Source organism: Balaenoptera musculus, chromosome 1 (genome assembly GCF_009873245.2).
Source record: "Balaenoptera musculus isolate JJ_BM4_2016_0621 chromosome 1, mBalMus1.pri.v3, whole genome shotgun sequence".
Taxonomy (NCBI): Eukaryota; Metazoa; Chordata; class Mammalia; order Artiodactyla; family Balaenopteridae; genus Balaenoptera; species Balaenoptera musculus.
In genome coordinates, this window is record NC_045785.1 from 12,589,326 (window position 1) to 12,606,387 (window position 17,062).

A 17,062-nucleotide genomic window follows, 5' to 3' on the forward strand; every position below is an offset into this window, starting at 1 on the left:
TAAAGCCTCTTTTTTTAAATTGAAGTATAGTTGATTTACAATATTATATTAGTTTCAAGTGTACAACATAGTGGTTCAATATTTTTGTAGATTATACTCCCTAAAGGCTCTTTTGATTCCTCTTTTTCCAACCTACCTTTCCACCAGGCAGACGATGACTGTATATTCACAGGTTGCCCAGTCAAATCAAAGAACCAGGAAGTGGCTGGGAGGGGGATGGGAGCCTCCCAGGTGTTCAGGGAAGCTTTGGGTTGTGTGCTGTGACTGAGAGCAAATGGGTGGAAGAAATCCGTGCTGATGTGGAAAAAGCCATGACCTGGGGTGAATCCAAGGACTCCAGAGTGTAAGAGCATCCTTGACACCCACCCAAGATGCACACACATGGGTACACACATGCACATGTGCAAACACACACATACACGCATGCACATACATGTGCACACTCATGCAAACACACAGGCACACGCTCACACCTTCCCCAGTTTGACTCCAAATACTGTCCCATTTCTGCCTCTGCCCCCTTCATCCTCCTGACCCCCACCCCACCCTGTCCCCGTCCCCGCTGTGGGTCTACTTACAGGTGGAGGAACAGGCCCCAGTGCTGCCTGGATCTCCACAGCCTTGTCCCTAAACAAGGGAGGAACTCCCAGGTGAGGGAGGGGCTCGGCTCAAGGCTTGCCCCTTGCACACGCCTTCTCTCAGCCCCCAGGACACTCAGGTCCACCATCCCAGCTTAGTTCCCCTGGCCTTCTAATCCCAGACGGGCTCCTCATACCCTCACATCCCCTGTGGGGACATGGCTCTTGAAGAATAGGCCCATGGAACAAAGAATTCTGGTATTAGAGCTACTATACAGATGGGGAAATGGAGGCCCAGCAGGGCATGACTTGACCAAGTTCTACATCATATCAGGAGCTGTCAGGACTAGAATTCACCTCCCCTGTAGCTTAGCAGAAGAGCAGTCTTGTTGGGTTCAGGGAGCGGGGTGGGGGGCCATCAGAGGATGCCTTACCTTTCTTTGGGTGTGTTAGGTCTTGGCATAGATGGTGGGGAAGAGTGGGCCGTCTTTTCCTCCAGAGTTGCCGTGGGCATTAGGGACATTGCTTCCTGGGAACTGTCCTCATGTCCCCCTGAGCCAGGCTCTGGCAGAGCCCCCTGTGGCCTGATGGGTGGGGTGTCCACTTCCTTGGGGGGCTTGTCCCCCAGTTGCTGTCCACGACTGTCCAAGGCGCAACAAGGCTCTGTTGGCTGCACTATGTCTGACTCATTGGCGGCCAGGTGACCTGGGAGGGGCTGACACTCTGGGTCCTGCCAAGGACAAGGACATCAAGATGGGGAGCCCCATCCTGGCTCTCAGGTGACCCTCAACACTCACCCAGAGACCAGCTGTCAAACCCTTACTCAAGCAAGCACTGCAAGCATTATCTTACTGAGTTCTCCCAGCACCCCTAGAAGGTTGCCCACTTTCCCTCATTTTGAGGGATGAGGATACTGAGGCCCAGAGGAGGCAGGGCCTGCCCAAAGTCATAATCCAGGCTTCTCTGTGCAGGTAGAATGGGAACCTGGAGAAAGTGAGATGATCCTCTTTACATGGGATTTCCCAAGGGATGTTTCAAAGAACAAGAGTCCTTCACGGCACTCCCTACAAAGGGGACTTTTACACTAACTGATTTCAAGACTTTAGTAAGTTGCTATAACCAAGACAGTGTGGTGTTGGAATAAGGATAGATAAATAGATGAATGAAAAAAAGTAGAGAGATAGACTCACACATATGTGGTCAAGTGATTTTCGACAAAGGTGCACACTCAGCAGAGAAAGGATAGTCTTCAACAAATGGTGCTGGGCTGGTTGGACAGCCATATGCAAAAAAATGAACCTCAACCCACCACTCAGACCATATGCAAAAAATTAACTCAAGGTGGATCATAAACCTAAATGTTAAACCTAAAACAATAAAACTTCTCAAAGAAAACATAGGAGAAAATCCTATGTGACTTCAGGTTGAGTAAAGATTTCTAAGAAATAATACCAAAAGCACAGCCATAAAGAAAAAGCTGATCAATTAGACTTCATCAAAATTAAGAACTTCTGTTCTTTGAAAGTCACTGTTAAGGACTTCCCTGGTGGTGCAGTGTTTAAGAATCCACCTGCCAATGCAGGGCACACGGGTTCTAGCCCTGGCCTGGGAGGATCCCACATGCCGCAGAGCAACTAAGCCCGTGCGCCACAACTACTGAGCCTGCGCTCTAGAGCCCACGAGCCACAACAACTGAAGCCCGTGTGCCACAACTACTTAAGCCCGTGCACCTAGAGCCTGTGCTCCACAACAAGAGAAGCCACTGCACTAAGAAGCCCGTGCACCGCAACGAAGAGTAGCCCCCGCTCACTGCAACTAGAGAAAGCCCGTGCGCAGCAATGAAGACCCAAGGCAGCCAAAAATAAATAAATAAATAAATACATTTATTTAAAAAAAGAAAGTCACTGTTAAGAGAATGGAAAAGACAGCTCCCAGACTGGGAGAAAACATTTACAAATTAACATATATTATAAAGGACTTGTATTCAGAATATATAAGAACTCTCAAAACTCAAGAATAAAAAAACAACCCAGTTTTGTAAAAAAAGGTCAGAAAGTGAAATGACAATCCATAGAATGGAAGAAAAAATTTGTAAATCGTAGATCTGATAACAGTCTCGTATCCAGAATACATAAAGCGCTCTTACAACTCAACAATAAATTGACTAATTCAATTAAAATGATAGGCAAAGTATTTGAATAGACATTTCTCCAAAGATATACAAATGGCCCATAAGCGCATGAAAAGATGCTTGACATGATTAGTCATTAGGAAAATGAAAATAAAGATCACAGTGAGATTCAACTATACACCTATTAGAATGCTTAGAATTAAAAACTGACCATACCAAGTTTCCGGGAGGATGTGGAACAAGTGGAATTCTCATACATTGCTGATGGGAATGTAAAATGGTACAACCACCTTAGAGAAAAGTTTGGCAGTTTCTTAATAAGTTAAACATACAAATACCATACGGTCCATTCTACTCCTAGGTATTTATTTGCCCAAGAGAAATGAAAGTACATGTACATATAGACATGAATGTTTCTACAAGTCTTATTTGTAGTAGTCAAAAAGTTGAAACAGGGCTTCCCTGGTGGCGCAGTGGTTAAGAATCCGCCTGCCAATGCAGGGGACACGGGTTCGAGCCCTGGTCTGGGAGGATCCCACATGCCACGGAGCAACTAAGCCCATGCGCCACAACTACAGAGCCTGCGCTCTAGAGCCTGTGAGTCACAACTACTGAGCCCACGTGCCACAACTACTGAAGCCTGCGTGCCTAGAGCCCGTGCTCCGCAACAAGAGAAGCCACCGCAATGAGAAGCCCGCGTACCACAACGAAGAGTAGCCCCCGTTCACCGCAACTAGAGAAAGCCCGCGTGCAGCAACGAAGACCCAACGCAGCCAAAAAATAAAAATAAATTTATTAAAAAAAAAAAAAAAAAGTTGAAACAAACCAAACGTCCATCAATAGATGAAAGAATGAAGAAACTGGTTTTTGTTTATTTCCACTGTACAGCAAAGTGATTCAGTTATACATATATAAACATTCCTTTTCATATTCTTTTCCTATATGGTTTATCACAAGATACTGAATATAGTTCCCTGTGCTATACAGTAGGACAAGAAATTGTGACATATCCATACAATGGAATATTACTCAGCAATAAAAAGAATAAAGCATTCATCCACACAATAGCATAAATGGCTCTCAAAATAATCATGATAATTTAAAGGAGCCAGACTGAAAGAGTGGATACTGTATGCTTCTATTTATGGAAAATTTTGGGAAATACAAACAAATTTATAGCGACAGAATGCAGATCAGTGGTTGCCTGAGGCTGGGGGTGAATGGGAAGAGAGATGACAAAGGGGCACAGAAAATTTGGGGGGGTGACAGATGTGTTTGTTTTCTTGATTGTGGTGACGGTTTCGTGGGTATACACATGTGTCCAAAACATCAAATTGTACACTTGAAGTATGCGCAAGTGTATGTCAATTATACCTCACTGAAGCTGTTTTTTTTTAAAAAAAAAAAAACTTAAATCTTAAAATAAAAATAAATTAAAAGATATTTTACAGTCAAATAAGTTTGGAAAAGGCACCATACTCTAACGACGTCTTGCAGGGTCCCATAGTGCTCAGCAGCTAAGAAACAGATGCTAGAATATCCTAGCATTAAAAAAAAAAAAAAAATTGAGCTTTGTTTTTGTTGTTGTTGTTGTTTTATAGTGAAAACTTTTATATTGAGAATTGGCCAGCTGGACTCAGTATAGATGATCCCAATTTTGTTGGCAACATCTAAAGCATCATAGTCAGGAGCCAGTCAAACATATGCCTTCTTCTCTCCATCAGGCCTGATCAGGGTGTGGACCTTAGCCACGTCAATGTCATAGAGCTTTTTCACAGCCTGTTTAAACTGGTGCTTGTTGGCCTTGACATCTGCAATGAACACCAGTGTGTTGTCATCTTCTATTTTCTTTTCTTTTGTTTTCTTTTTGTTTATTTATTTTTGGCTGCGTTGGGTCTTCGTTGCTGTGCGCAGGCTTTCTCTACTTGTGGTGAGCAGAGGCTACTCTTCGTTGTGGTGCGCGGGCTTTTCATTGCAGTGGCTTCTCTTGTAGCAGAGCTCAGGCTCTAGGCGCGTGGGCTTCAGTAGTTTGGCGCACAGGCTTAGTTGCTCCAAGGCATGTGGGACCAGGGCTCGAACCCGTGTCCCCTGCATTGGCAGGCGGATTCTTAACCACTCCGGCACTCCGACAAGGAAGGGAAGTCCCTTGTCGTCTTCTATTTTCTTCATGTCTGACTCGGTGGTGAGGGGAACTTGGTGGCACAGTGGTCAAGCTTGTTTCTCTTAGGGGGCTCTTCTGAGGATATTTGGGCTGCCTCCTGAGCCGCAGTGTTTTGGGCCATTGGAAGGTGAGTGACGTCCGGATCTTCTTTTGTGTGTGTGTGTGGCTATGGACGCCTTTCCACACTGCTTTCTTGGCCTTCAAAGCCTTTGCTTTGGCTTTGGCTTCGGGAGGGGCAGGGGCTTCCTTCTTTGCCTTCGGCGCCATCTTCGTGAAAAGCTGTCTGAGCTTTGTTAAACCCAGCATGTCCCGATTTTAATTTTACACAGAACCCCCCATCTCCTCCAACAATTCCCTGCTCCCTCACCTCCCCTGTGGGTCAGTCATTCCATACCCTCCTGCCCAGGTCTCCATGGACATTACCTGGCGGCTCTTGGGGAACTGACCCTCCACGGTCCCTAGGTTCTGCTGGCTCCCCTCTTGGTCCTCGGTCTCCTTCCATGAGCTCTGCTGCTGCAGCCTTTCCTGTGCTGCAGGGACCCTGGAGGGCAGCACCTCCAGCTCACTTCCTGGCGTGGCCTGATCCTGGCCTGCTTGCAGCTCCCCGGGCCCTTCCTGGGGGGCCAAAGATGACTGCTTCATCCTGGGGAGAACAGACAAAGAGACACCTCAGCTCCCAAACTGGGGCAGAGTTGTACATTCTTATATTTCTTCATAGTTCCCAGAGCACCTGCACAGGGCTTGGCACACCGTAGGTGCATACTTAATGCCTAGGAGAAAGAATAAAGGACTGACGTGAATTCCCCCAATCACAGACACTTTGATGTCAATGTTTAAGAGAGTTAGGATGTAATATTTTTATTATTACTTATTGCTTTTTAGAAAAAAAAAAAGAAAAATCAGGGAGAACTGAGATTCAGAGAGGTTGGAAGACTTGAGCCTCGGGTCATTAAACTGAAGTTGACAGGTCCGGATTTGAATCTGCACCTATCTGATCTCACTTTAATATTCTGGAGTATTTCCTGCAGGCTTCTTCCTAAGGATATACATACATATTTTTAATGGGGATTAATTTAAATACCATCTTCAATAATTACATAATTTTACCTAGTTATACTGCAAATACAATTTTGCAATCTTTTTTCAATTAACAGTATAATCTAAATTTTTCCCATGCCAATAATCTTTCATAAGCATGCTTTTTAATGAAAGTATAAAATTCTCTCTCTCTCTTTTTTACTTTTTGGCTGCACTGTGTGGCATGTGGGATCTTAGTTCCCTGACCAGGGATTGAACCTGCACCCCCTGCAGTGGAAGCGTGGAGTCTTAACTGCTGGACCGCCAGGGAAGTCCCCTAAAATTCTCTGTTTTATAGATAATCATAATTTACTTAACCATCCCCCTATTGTGAGCATTTAGTGCACACTGGCATTTCCAATTTTTTAGCATTTAAAATAATGTGGAAATCTTTGTGCATAAAACTTTGCCTGAATATGCACTTATTTCCTAGATATTTCTAGAAATAGATGAGGGTAAAGACAGTTTTAAAGCAGTTTAAACAGATTGCCAAGTTGTGTAAGCAGATGTGTGGAAATGGTTTCTATTTCCGCCAGCATGGTGCGCAGCGCCTGTCTCAGGGGTGCTGACACCTGGCTTTGATTGATTCCCCTAATTTATCGTGTAGAAGAGATTATTTAGAGGTTTTTGGTTATAATCAAATTTAAATGATAAGCTGACCAGTCTCCCAAGTCTTTCACTTTGCCTCTCTCTGGCTCTCTCTCCATTTTCTCTTTTTAAGAAGAATACATTCTCACTGTAGACAAGCTTAAAGATATATACAATATTTGGAAAGTAATAACAATAATTCCACATAAATGTGTGTTTCTGTGTCTCTCAGCCTCTCTTTTGTTCATTCTTCTATGAATTCAGTGAATACGTATTTATTGCGCATCTACTACAGGTAGAGTCCCCGGCATGAGGGATGTGAGGTTAAACAAGACATAAATGCCCCTTGAACAAGACACATCACAGAAGTTTGTGGTCTAGTGGGGGAGCTCAGACAAAAGGTCAACATGAGTAATTATTTAGTGTGATTCGCGCTATGAAAGAGAAGTACAGGGGCTGTGACTGGGTGGATCCACCTTAGCCTGGAAGTTGCCCCTCCCCCACCACCACCAGGTGAGTCACAGGGGATTCTCTCCTGGAGCTGCTCTCTGGGAAGCCCCCGGCTCACCTTGGCCCCGCCGGAGGCATCTGCTCCTGGGTGCTGAGCTCCGGAGACCCCTCCTCTGATGCCTCTCTGTGTCTGGGCCCGTCCTCTGGCCCTCCTGGTGCTGGTGAGGGCTGCTTCCCACTGTCTATCCCTTCAGCATCTGGAAACACAACCTAGAACGAAGATGCCCATGGCACTGGCTCAAGCGTTGGCCCATTCTGGAGGGATTCTCCCACTCTCTGGCATCATCCTGGCCTCAGGAATGGGGAGATCCCGTGCCTAACTGGGGAAGACATTGGAGAGAGGCAAGGAGGAGACAAGGGGCAGGGGGAGAGAGGCTCGGTCAGCACCGATGGCAACAGTGCGAACCTGGAGTCCAGAGCAGTACCTGGGCCAAGGAGATGCCACTGAGGACAACTAGACAGAGCGCCCTGGGGGACTTCAAGACCCTCACAAGTTCCGAGAGAGGCTTCCACAATTTCCGCTACTTCAGAGCTCAGGCTCTGGAGCTGGGTTTTGATGCCCATCACTCCCTAGTTGGGTGACCTTGAGTCAATGACTTAGAGGCAGCACCAAGCCTCGCCTGAGTCAGCAAACTCCAGGCAACCTGGCTCAATCGGTTGATAAAACAAGATTGCACTGTGAGCCAACACTAAGGGCATCTACCATGGGGCAGGGCCAGTGTCAGGTGCCTCCAGGGACTTAACCCAGTTAATCCTCGACATGACACACATGAGCCCATGAGGCTCAAAGGGCTGCAGTGACATGCCCAAGGTCATACAGCTGGTTAAGTGGTGGCACTGAGACCCCATGACTATGTGCATTGAAAAAATAAATGGGCAGGTAAAGGAAGCCCTGAATGTTTACCCCAGCCTCCTTCCAAGACCCCCATTTCAGGCCCTCTCCGGGGGCCTAGGAGAAGCCATGATTTATAACAGAGGCTACACTGAGAGGGTGATACTTAATCCAAGGGAATGTTGACTTTTTTTATGGTGACATTTTTGGCTCTGGGGACACAGAAAGGAAGATCTTCTCTGTGCTCTTCAATTCATGCCACTTGGCACTTAAAAAAAAATTTTTTTTTTTTTTTATGGAAATAGGCCAAGAAGAGCAATGAGAGCTTAGGTTGCAGGCTAGGGGATGAGGAGGGTCATGGATGGAAGCTTTGAGCAGCTGTCAGGGGAATAAAGGATATAAGGGACAGGGAGGCTAAAGGCCATGGAAGTAAGTAGGCAATTCTTGTTTTGCTCACCCAGCCAGCATCTCTTTTGGTAACAAAGCCAACATTCTTTTATGGGAAAATTCCTGTCTCCATTCGGCCCATGCGGCTCAGCAGAGCCAGCTGAGTACCACCTCTGGTTCCATTATACCAAGAGATCCAGGCCACTCTGCCCTGCCATGGTGACTGGTTCAGGGATAAACATATGACTACAACCTGGGCCAATGACACTGATACCAGAGACTTTCTTCAACTATTGCAAAGAGGCTCTCCTCCTGTTGGGAATGCTAAGCCAGAGGATGTAAGATGGGAAGATTTAAGCCTGGAGTGGCCAGGGCAATTCTTGCCATTTTGCAGAGAGAGCCTGCCTGGGAATGCCACAGAGGAAGGCAGAGCCAAGAGACACTCATTTAGCACCTTGATCCAGCCATACCTGAAGTCTACAGGTAGATTTGTCAGTTATGCAGGCTGATGTGTTCTCATTCCTGCCTAATCCAGTTTGAACTGAGTTTTGTGCCACTTGTAATAGAGGCTTAATTAAAGCAGTTGGGGAGGGAAGGAAACCTGGGCAGGGGAAAGGAAAGGTGGCTGCTGGGAGAAGAGATGCACGTCCCTACCTGTCTGACTTCTGATATGGTGGGCTCAACACCAGCCCTGTTGCTGGCAGTCCTCAGGCCAGGACTTGGCTGGGCCTCTGGAGCCTTGATCCTACACTCCACGTACATCTGGGTGTTTCTGTTGTCCATTGTGCCAGGGCCAATGAGGGTACCAAGTGAGGAGCATCAAATGCTGTGTTCCCAGAAAAGAAATCCAATCAAAGTTCCACCAAGCCCATTACCTAACTGCCTGTTCAGCAGCCCACGTGGAGTCTGTCATGCAGAGAGCCTGGCTCAGGGGAAGAGGCAGGGCCAGGCCTGGTACAGGAGAGGCATGCAGCAAGACCAGAGAGCTAGCCACATGCTTTACCCACATATTTTCCCCAATTCTCACAATGACTCTGGGGAAAAGGAGGCTCTGGGAGACAAAGTGACTTGCCCGAGGTCCAACACCAAATAGGTCACAGAGCAGGAATCAAACCATGGCCTACTGGGTCCCAAAACCCACGCACTTTTCCCTACAGCAGCATTTCCTAACAGGTGTTCTTGGGGATATTGGTCCCATGAGGTACACCACAAAAAAAAGGGTTCTGAGGCCAAATGTGTCTGGAAAGTGCTGAGTTAAAATGAAATAGGCTCTTTCCTGCAGGATTTCTCAGAGCCCTTAATATCCTAAGGTGAATTTTAAAGAAAGCTCAGGAGGGAATTCCCTGGCGGTCCAGTGGTTAGGACTCTGCGATTCCACTGCAGGGGGCACGGGTTCAATCCCTGGTCGGGGAAGTAAGATCCTGCATGCTGCACGGCGCAGCCAAAAACAAAACAAAACAAAAATAAAGAGAGCCCAAGAGTGTCACGGCTGCTGTTGCTATAGAGGAAAATCCCGTTCTTCTTGGAGCTAAGGAGTCGGAGTGGGGAACGTCTGTCTTGGGGGCCCTAAAGTCGCCAATGGCAATAGGTAGTTCACCAAAGCACCCCAACCCCCGCCCTGGACACATCCCTTTCTAAAGCCTTTCTTAGGGTCTCTACTTTTTTTTTTCATATATATAAATTTATTTATTTTATTTATTTATTTTTGGCTGTGTTGGGTCTTCGCTGCTGCGTGCAGGCTTTCTCTAGTTGCGGTGAGCGGGGGCTACTCTTCGTTGCGGTGCGCAGGCTTCTCATTGTGGTTGCTTGTCTTTTTGCAGAGCAGGGGCTCTAGGCGCGCGGGCTTCAGTAGTTGTAGCACGCGGGCTCAGTAGTTGTGGCTCACGGGCTCTAGAGCACAGGCTCAGTAGTTGTGGTGCACGGGCTTAGTTGCTCTGCAGCATGTGGGATCTTCCCGGACCAGGGATCGAACCCGTGTCCCCTGCATTGGCAGGCGGATTCTCAACCACTGAGCCACCAGGGAAGCCCTAGGGTCTCTGCTTTTGCTTCTCCTATCCAACCTCCTATTTGGCTGTACTGCCATACCCTACACAAACATTCTGTTTTAATCTGGGCAGACTCCTGCGATCCTAACCCTGCAGATCCCCCAGTCTCTCTGCTCGTTTCCCACTTCTCTCTCTTTCTCCAGCACCTCCCACCCCATCCTTCAAGCTCCCACCTCTTCTCCAAGCTTCCAACCACCTTAGCCCTCTCTCTGGCCTCTGAATTCCTTTGAGGCAACATCAACACCCTTTCTACGGAGACGCCATGGACCTCTCTTCACTGTTAACTGGTTTCTAAGGGTAAATCCTACCCCCTCAGTGAGACCTTGAGGATCTTGATGTTGCTTCTTCCACTTTAAATCATGACAGGCCGGCCACCATCCACGGAGGAACCTTCTATTTGCTGGGCACGTTTGCCAACGGTATTCTAACCACTCTGTCCTTGAGGTCAGTGGGTTCAGCCCTGTTTTAAAGATACGGAAACTGAGGCTCAGGGTAGCCCAGAGTTTTGTCCAATACCACACAGCAAATCTGCAGAGGAACCGGCTTCAAACCCAGGCCTGTGTGACTCCCAAGATTGCTTATCTCACCATATTATCTTGCCTCCAAAGAAGCTTAATTCATTCCCTCACTCACCCATGCAATCACCAATTGTTTAACAGACACGTGACATCAGGCCTTGGGGATACACTGGGGGTCTGGTGGCTCTCACAGTTTACCAGGGGCACAGGGGAGGTGCCCTTAACAGCTGCTGACCCGAATCCCCTCTCCCTTCTCCTTTCCTCCCAACCTTGCCTACCCTCCAGTCCTACCCTCTGGGCCTGTATCCCCACAATGCAAACAAGCCTCCGCTCCCAGGTGACCCCCACTCCAGGTGCAGCTCCAGCCTCCCAAAGGACCTAGGCTCTCACCTGGCACAGAGAGGTCAGCGCTGTGACCGAGCCCCTCTCTCTTTCCTTGGAGTTCCTCCCTTCTCTCCCATTAGGGCTCCCTAAACCTTCCCCTTTCCTCTGAGCCTTCCTGCCCCAGGGGTAGATGACCCATCTGGGGGAAATCTGCCCCCCTCCCCGACCCCTCAAACACGCCCCCCATTGTCTCCATCTCAGAAAGCACAGTCTCAACCTCAGAATTCTCAGGCCCCAGTATTCCACAAGCTGGAGTTTTAAGGGGGCAGAGGCTCCAGAGGGGATCCAGCCCCCTCTCCATCCCCATCTGGAGCTTACAACCTCCGTGAGAATCTAGATGAGAAGGGGAAGCCCCAACCCTAGCAGAAAGGCATGGGATCTGAGGATAGAATTGAGGGGGGTGGGTGGCCAATAGAGACTCTGTCCCCCTTTCAGGGCACTTTCTTCCTCACAACTTCATTGAGATTTAATTCACGTATTGTACCACTCATCCACTTAAAGTGTACAATTCAATGGCTTTTATTATATTCACAGAATTGGACAATCCTCACTCCAATTTTAGAATATTTTCATCACCCCCAAAAGAAGCCCCATACCCCTTAGCCATCACCTCAGTCCTCCCACCCTAGCTGTAGGCAACCACTAATCTTTCTGTCCCTATAGACTTGCCTATTCTGGACATTTCATTTAAATGTAATCATACAATATGTGGTCCTTGGTGACTGGCTTTCACTTAGCAGATGTTTTCAAGGTTCATCTGTGTTGTAGCTTGTATCAGCCCTTCATTCTTTTTATGGCCAATATACTACATTTTTTTTTTTTTTTGGCCGCACCGTGCACCTGGCGGGGTCTCGGTTCCCCAACCAGGGATTAAACCTGAGCCATGGCAGTGAAAGCCCAGAATCCTAACCACTAGGCCACCAGGGAATTCCCCATTTTGTACATCCATTCGTCAGTTGATAAACATTTGGGTTGTTTCCACTTTTTTGGATTATGAATAATGCTGTTATGAACGTTTGTGTACAAATTTTTGTGTGAAGATATATTTTCATTTCTCTTGGGTGTAGGAATGGAATTGCTGTGTTATATGGTAACCCTGTGTTTAGTCCCCTGAGTAATTGCCATACTGTTTTCTGAAGTGGCTGCATCATTTTACATTCCCACCAGCAATGTATGAGGGTTCCAATTTTTCCACATCCTCACCAACACTTACTATGTCTTTTTTTTTTTTTTATTCTAGTCATTCTAGTGGGTGTGGGTATAAAGTGGTATCTCATTGTGGTTTTGATTTGCATTTCCCTGATGGCTAATGATGCTGGGCATCTTTTCATGTGCTTATTGGCTATTTGTGTATATTCTTTGGAAAAATGTCTATTCAGGTTCATTGTCCATTTATAAATTGTGTCATTTGTCTTTTTATTATTGAATGGTAAGAACTCTTTGTATATTCTAGATGCAAGTCTCTTTTCAGATATGTAATTTGCAAAATTTTTCTCACATTATGTGAATTGTACTTTCACTTTTTTGTCCTTTGAAGCACAAAGCTTTTAATTTTGTTAAAGTCCCATTTATCTATTTTTCTCTTTTGTTGCTTGCGCTTTTAGTGTCATATCTAAGAATCTATTAGATTCTTTTTATTATAACATAAATCCAAGGTCATAAAGATTTTTCTCTATGTTTTCTTCTAAGAGTTGTATAGTTTTAGCTCATACATTTAGGTCTATAGCCATTTTGAATGAATTTTTGTACATGGTGTGAGATAGGGGTCCAACTTCATTCTTTTGCATGTGGAATGTGGATATCTCATTCCAGCACCATTTGTTGAAAAGACAATTCTTTCTCAATCAAATTGTCTTGGCACACTGATGGAAAGTCAAGTGGCTGTAAATGTAAGGGTTTATTCTCAATTCTAGTCCATTGATCTATGGTCTATCCTTGTACCAGTACTATACTGTCTTGATTACTGTCCCTTTGTAGTAAGTATTGAAATTGGGACGTGTGAATCTCCCAACTTTTTTCTTTTTCAAGATTGTTTTGTTATCGAGTGCCCTTTTATAAGTGGTTTCCCCATCTGAGAAATGGGGGAATTTCGCTTAGAAATATCTATGATGGCAGGAAAATACAGCAGGGAAAGATGATAAGTGACCTATCATATATATTTCACGAAGCCACCCAGGAAACTGCTCATCTCAAACCCCCACCTTGGCCCTGGACCTACCAGAAAGCACCGGGATGAATCACAGCGAGATTTTGCACCGCTGTCGCCTCCTGCCACGTGAGATGGGCTCTGTCTGAGCCTATACTCTGCCTGTTGGGTTGAATTGAATTCGTTCGGCAAACAATGTCTTTAACCTGCGAGTAGCCAGTAGGCCCAATTATTCTCGGCAGCAGAGCCTTAGAAATGCATTTCAGGCATGTTTAGCCACGTGGCTGGGATTTGAGGATAAGGCAAGGGACCGTCTGACCTCCTGCAGCTAGAGGACAGTGTGGTCTCCCTGGGCTGGTCACTGTTTCAGTGGCTCCACTACACAAGGAGGATAACAATCCTTGCTCCGCCTACCTCACAGAGATTATTGTGTCAAGGTAACCTCTTCCAGAGAGCCTTCCCTGACTGCCCCCAGGCTGAGTGGGGTCTCTCTTCTCTTCGCTCCCACACCCCCCTATGAGTTTCTTCTATCATAGCACTTTTCACTCCACATTTCTCTCTGTCTCCTCCTCTCTGTAGCTCCATGAAGGCAGGAGCTGGGTGAGCCTCATCTCTGTGGTCCCATCACCCAGCACCTGGGCTATAGTCGATGTTCAATGCCCATCTTTGTTTGACTGAACTGAACGGGAAGTGCTCTGAACACATTGTAAAACCTGGCTGCCCCCTGGCACAGAGTGAGCATTCCCTTCCAGATTCATGACAGGAAGGTGTCCTACCAGGGGCAGCTTCATGGGGAGGCCCAAAACAGTCACCGTGGGCTTCCCTGGTGACACAGTGGTTGAGAATCCGCCTGCCAAGACAGGGGACACAGATTCGAGCCCTGGTCCGGGAAGATCCCACATGCCATGGAGCAACTAAGCCCGTGCATCACAACTACTGAGCCTGCACCCTGGAGCCTGCGAGCCACAACTACTGAGCCCACATGCCACAACTACTGAAGCCCACGCACCTAGAGCCGGTGCTCCGCAACAAGAGAAGTCATGGCAATGAGAAGCCCGCACACCGGGCTTCTGCAATGAAGAGCAGCCCCTGCTCGCCACAACTAGAGAAAGCCCGTGCGCAGCAACGAAGACCCAATGCTGCCATAAATAAATAAATAAATAAATGAATGAATGAATGAATGAATGAATGAATGAAAAAAAACAGTCACCGTGGGCCACTTTCACACTGCTTGGCTTCCAGAGAGGAAGTGATGGAACTTGGTGCTGATGGTGGATGCTATCCCAAAGTTTAGCTCTTAAGAGCTGGTCCTAGATGCTCTCCCAGCTGAAAGTTTCTCCAACTCAAAGGGTCCAGGTGCTTTACTCCTGGGATACCCTATTTTCCCCTGCTGTTGTGCAGCACATACTGATGCAAAGACAGTGTGAAAGAGGAAACACGGTGCCTCATCCCCAAATTGCCCCTTGGCTTTGGGATGTAAGCAAATGAACACACACACACACACACACACACACACACACTCATTTACCCATTCATTCACTGAGCACTTACTCTGTACCAGACCCTGTGCTGCTGAATACAGGGGTTCACAAAGGCAGGGACAGGGTCCTGCATCCAAGAAGCTTGCAGTCTAGGCACTTCCCTGGCGGTCCAGTGGTTGAGACTTCGCCTTTCAATGCAGGGGGTGTAGGTTCAATCCCTGGTTGGGGAGCTAGGATCCCACATGCCTCGTGGCCAAAAGACCAAGACATAAAACAGAAGCAATGTTGTAACAAGTTCAATAAAGACTTTTAAAATGGTCCACATAAAATTTTTAAAAAACCTTTAAAAAAAAAAGAAGAAGCTTGCAGTCTAGTGGGAGAGCAGACATGTAAACAGAATGATGAGAATGTGAGGGGACAAGATTGTCAGTGTGAGAGTGTGCCCTCCCCTCCCATCTCAACATCCCTCCCCTCCAGCTTCTAAGGGGACTTCTGTCTCTGCCACTCCAGGACTTTAGGAAAATGAGATAGGAACAAAGAACTAGGAGGAAGAAAGCTCACTTCTCAATTTCTTCTTTGCTGTGCAGAATCAGGGTATTGAGCAAAGTTGAAATTAGAAGTTAAATCAATTCACGTAAAGAGAGGTTAACTTCATATCCACTGGGATGGCTATTATCAAAGGAAATGGAATATAAGTATTGGCAAGGATGTGGAAAACTGGGACTCTTGATGGTGGAAATGGAAAATGCAGCTGCTGTGGAAAACAGTTTGGTAGTTCCTCAAAAAGCTACACAGAGAATTACCATATGGGCCAGCAAGTCCACTTCTAGATATATACTCAAGAGAATTGAAAACAAGGACTTGAACAGGTATTATTCACCAATAATTCACAGCAGTGTTATTCACAATAGCCAAAAGGTGGAAACAACCCAAATGTCCATCAGCAGATGAATGGATAAACAAAATGTGGTGTATCCATTGTTGACCTGAAATAAATAGACCACCAGAATTTCTCCAGCAAAGATGGGTTTACATGAGATCAGCAGAGAATTGCAACTCAGAGTCTGCAACAATGGCCCGCCATATTCAAGTTCTCTCAGGGCAAGGGAAGCAGAACTCTTTTATAGAGGGGGAAAGGAAGTTGGGAAAAAGAAGGATACAGTAAACAAAGAGTTCATGGCTTTTCATTGGCTGAATTCTTGCCAGGAAAGAAGAGGAGTCTTTCTTCTTCCTGTTGGGCTCTGCTATCATCCCAAGGTGTAAGAGCTCCCCATTCTGGTCTCTTATTTAATTGCGGTTTCTGTTTATTAATTTTTTTACACCATACAATGGAATATCATTTAGCCATTAAAAGGAATGAAATTCTGATACAGGCTATGACATGGATGAACCTTGAAAACATTATACTAAGTGAAATAAGCAGACACAGAGACAAATTCTGTATGATTCCACTTATATGAGGTATCTGGAATAGGTAAATTCATATACAGAAAGTAGAATAGAGATTACCAGGGGTGGGGGGTGGGTAGCAGGAAATGGGGTGTTATTGCTTAATGGGTATAGGGTCTGGGATGATGAAAAGTTCTAGAAATAGATAGTGGTGAATGTAGTTCATGTCACTGAATTGTACACTTAAAATGGTTAAAATGGTAAAGTTTATGTTATGTATATTTTACCACAATAATTTTTTTTTTTAATTTAAGAGGGTAGATCAATCCTATAATAAAGAGCTTATGAAGAGTGAGTGAAAGGAGAGAGAGAGGAGAGGGAAGAAGGAGGTAGAGAAAGTTTGGGAGCATTCAGTGAATTAGTGAATTTGGGATCAGCTGTGCCCCACAGATGACCTGGCACATTGTAAGCACTTAATTAAATATTTGTGTAATGAATGAGAGAATGGTAGAGGAGGAGAAGAGATTTTGAGAATTTGACTCTGGTCAGACATTTTTAACTCCTATAAGATTCTGTGAGAAATCCAAGTTAAGACTGGGATACTTTTAAAATTATTTATGTTATTACTAAACTTTGCTTCTTTGAATACAACCTTTTGCTGAGTCTAGGCAACAGGGGCCCTGGACCCACAATGGGTAAGGATAAGGGTGGCAGGGTAAGGACATCGCATTTAGCTAGTGGGACAGGTAAGGATTTCTCTAGGAGGAAAAGCCTCAGTCGCGTCTTACGAGTCAGGAGATGGCAGGACATTCAGGAAAAGCGGAGGGAAGCGGAG

General features: G+C 46.0%; 1 protein-coding gene across 1 annotated transcript in view; it reads right to left on the reverse strand.

The window, feature by feature from the left end:
* Positions 1 to 9,047, reverse strand: part of SPATA21 (spermatogenesis associated 21) — a 34,767-nt gene extending 25,720 nt beyond the window's left edge. Inside the window, exons 1-5 of the mRNA XM_036827100.1 lie at positions 8,919 to 9,047; positions 7,104 to 7,255; positions 5,294 to 5,513; positions 1,013 to 1,308; positions 579 to 627 (exon numbers count right to left, since the gene is read on the reverse strand). Coding sequence (XP_036682995.1) covers positions 579 to 627; positions 1,013 to 1,308; positions 5,294 to 5,513; positions 7,104 to 7,255; positions 8,919 to 9,047 — 846 coding nt within the window. The remainder of the gene's footprint in view (positions 1 to 578; positions 628 to 1,012; positions 1,309 to 5,293; positions 5,514 to 7,103; positions 7,256 to 8,918) is intronic.
* Between the last annotated feature and the right edge of the window lie 8,015 nt (positions 9,048 to 17,062).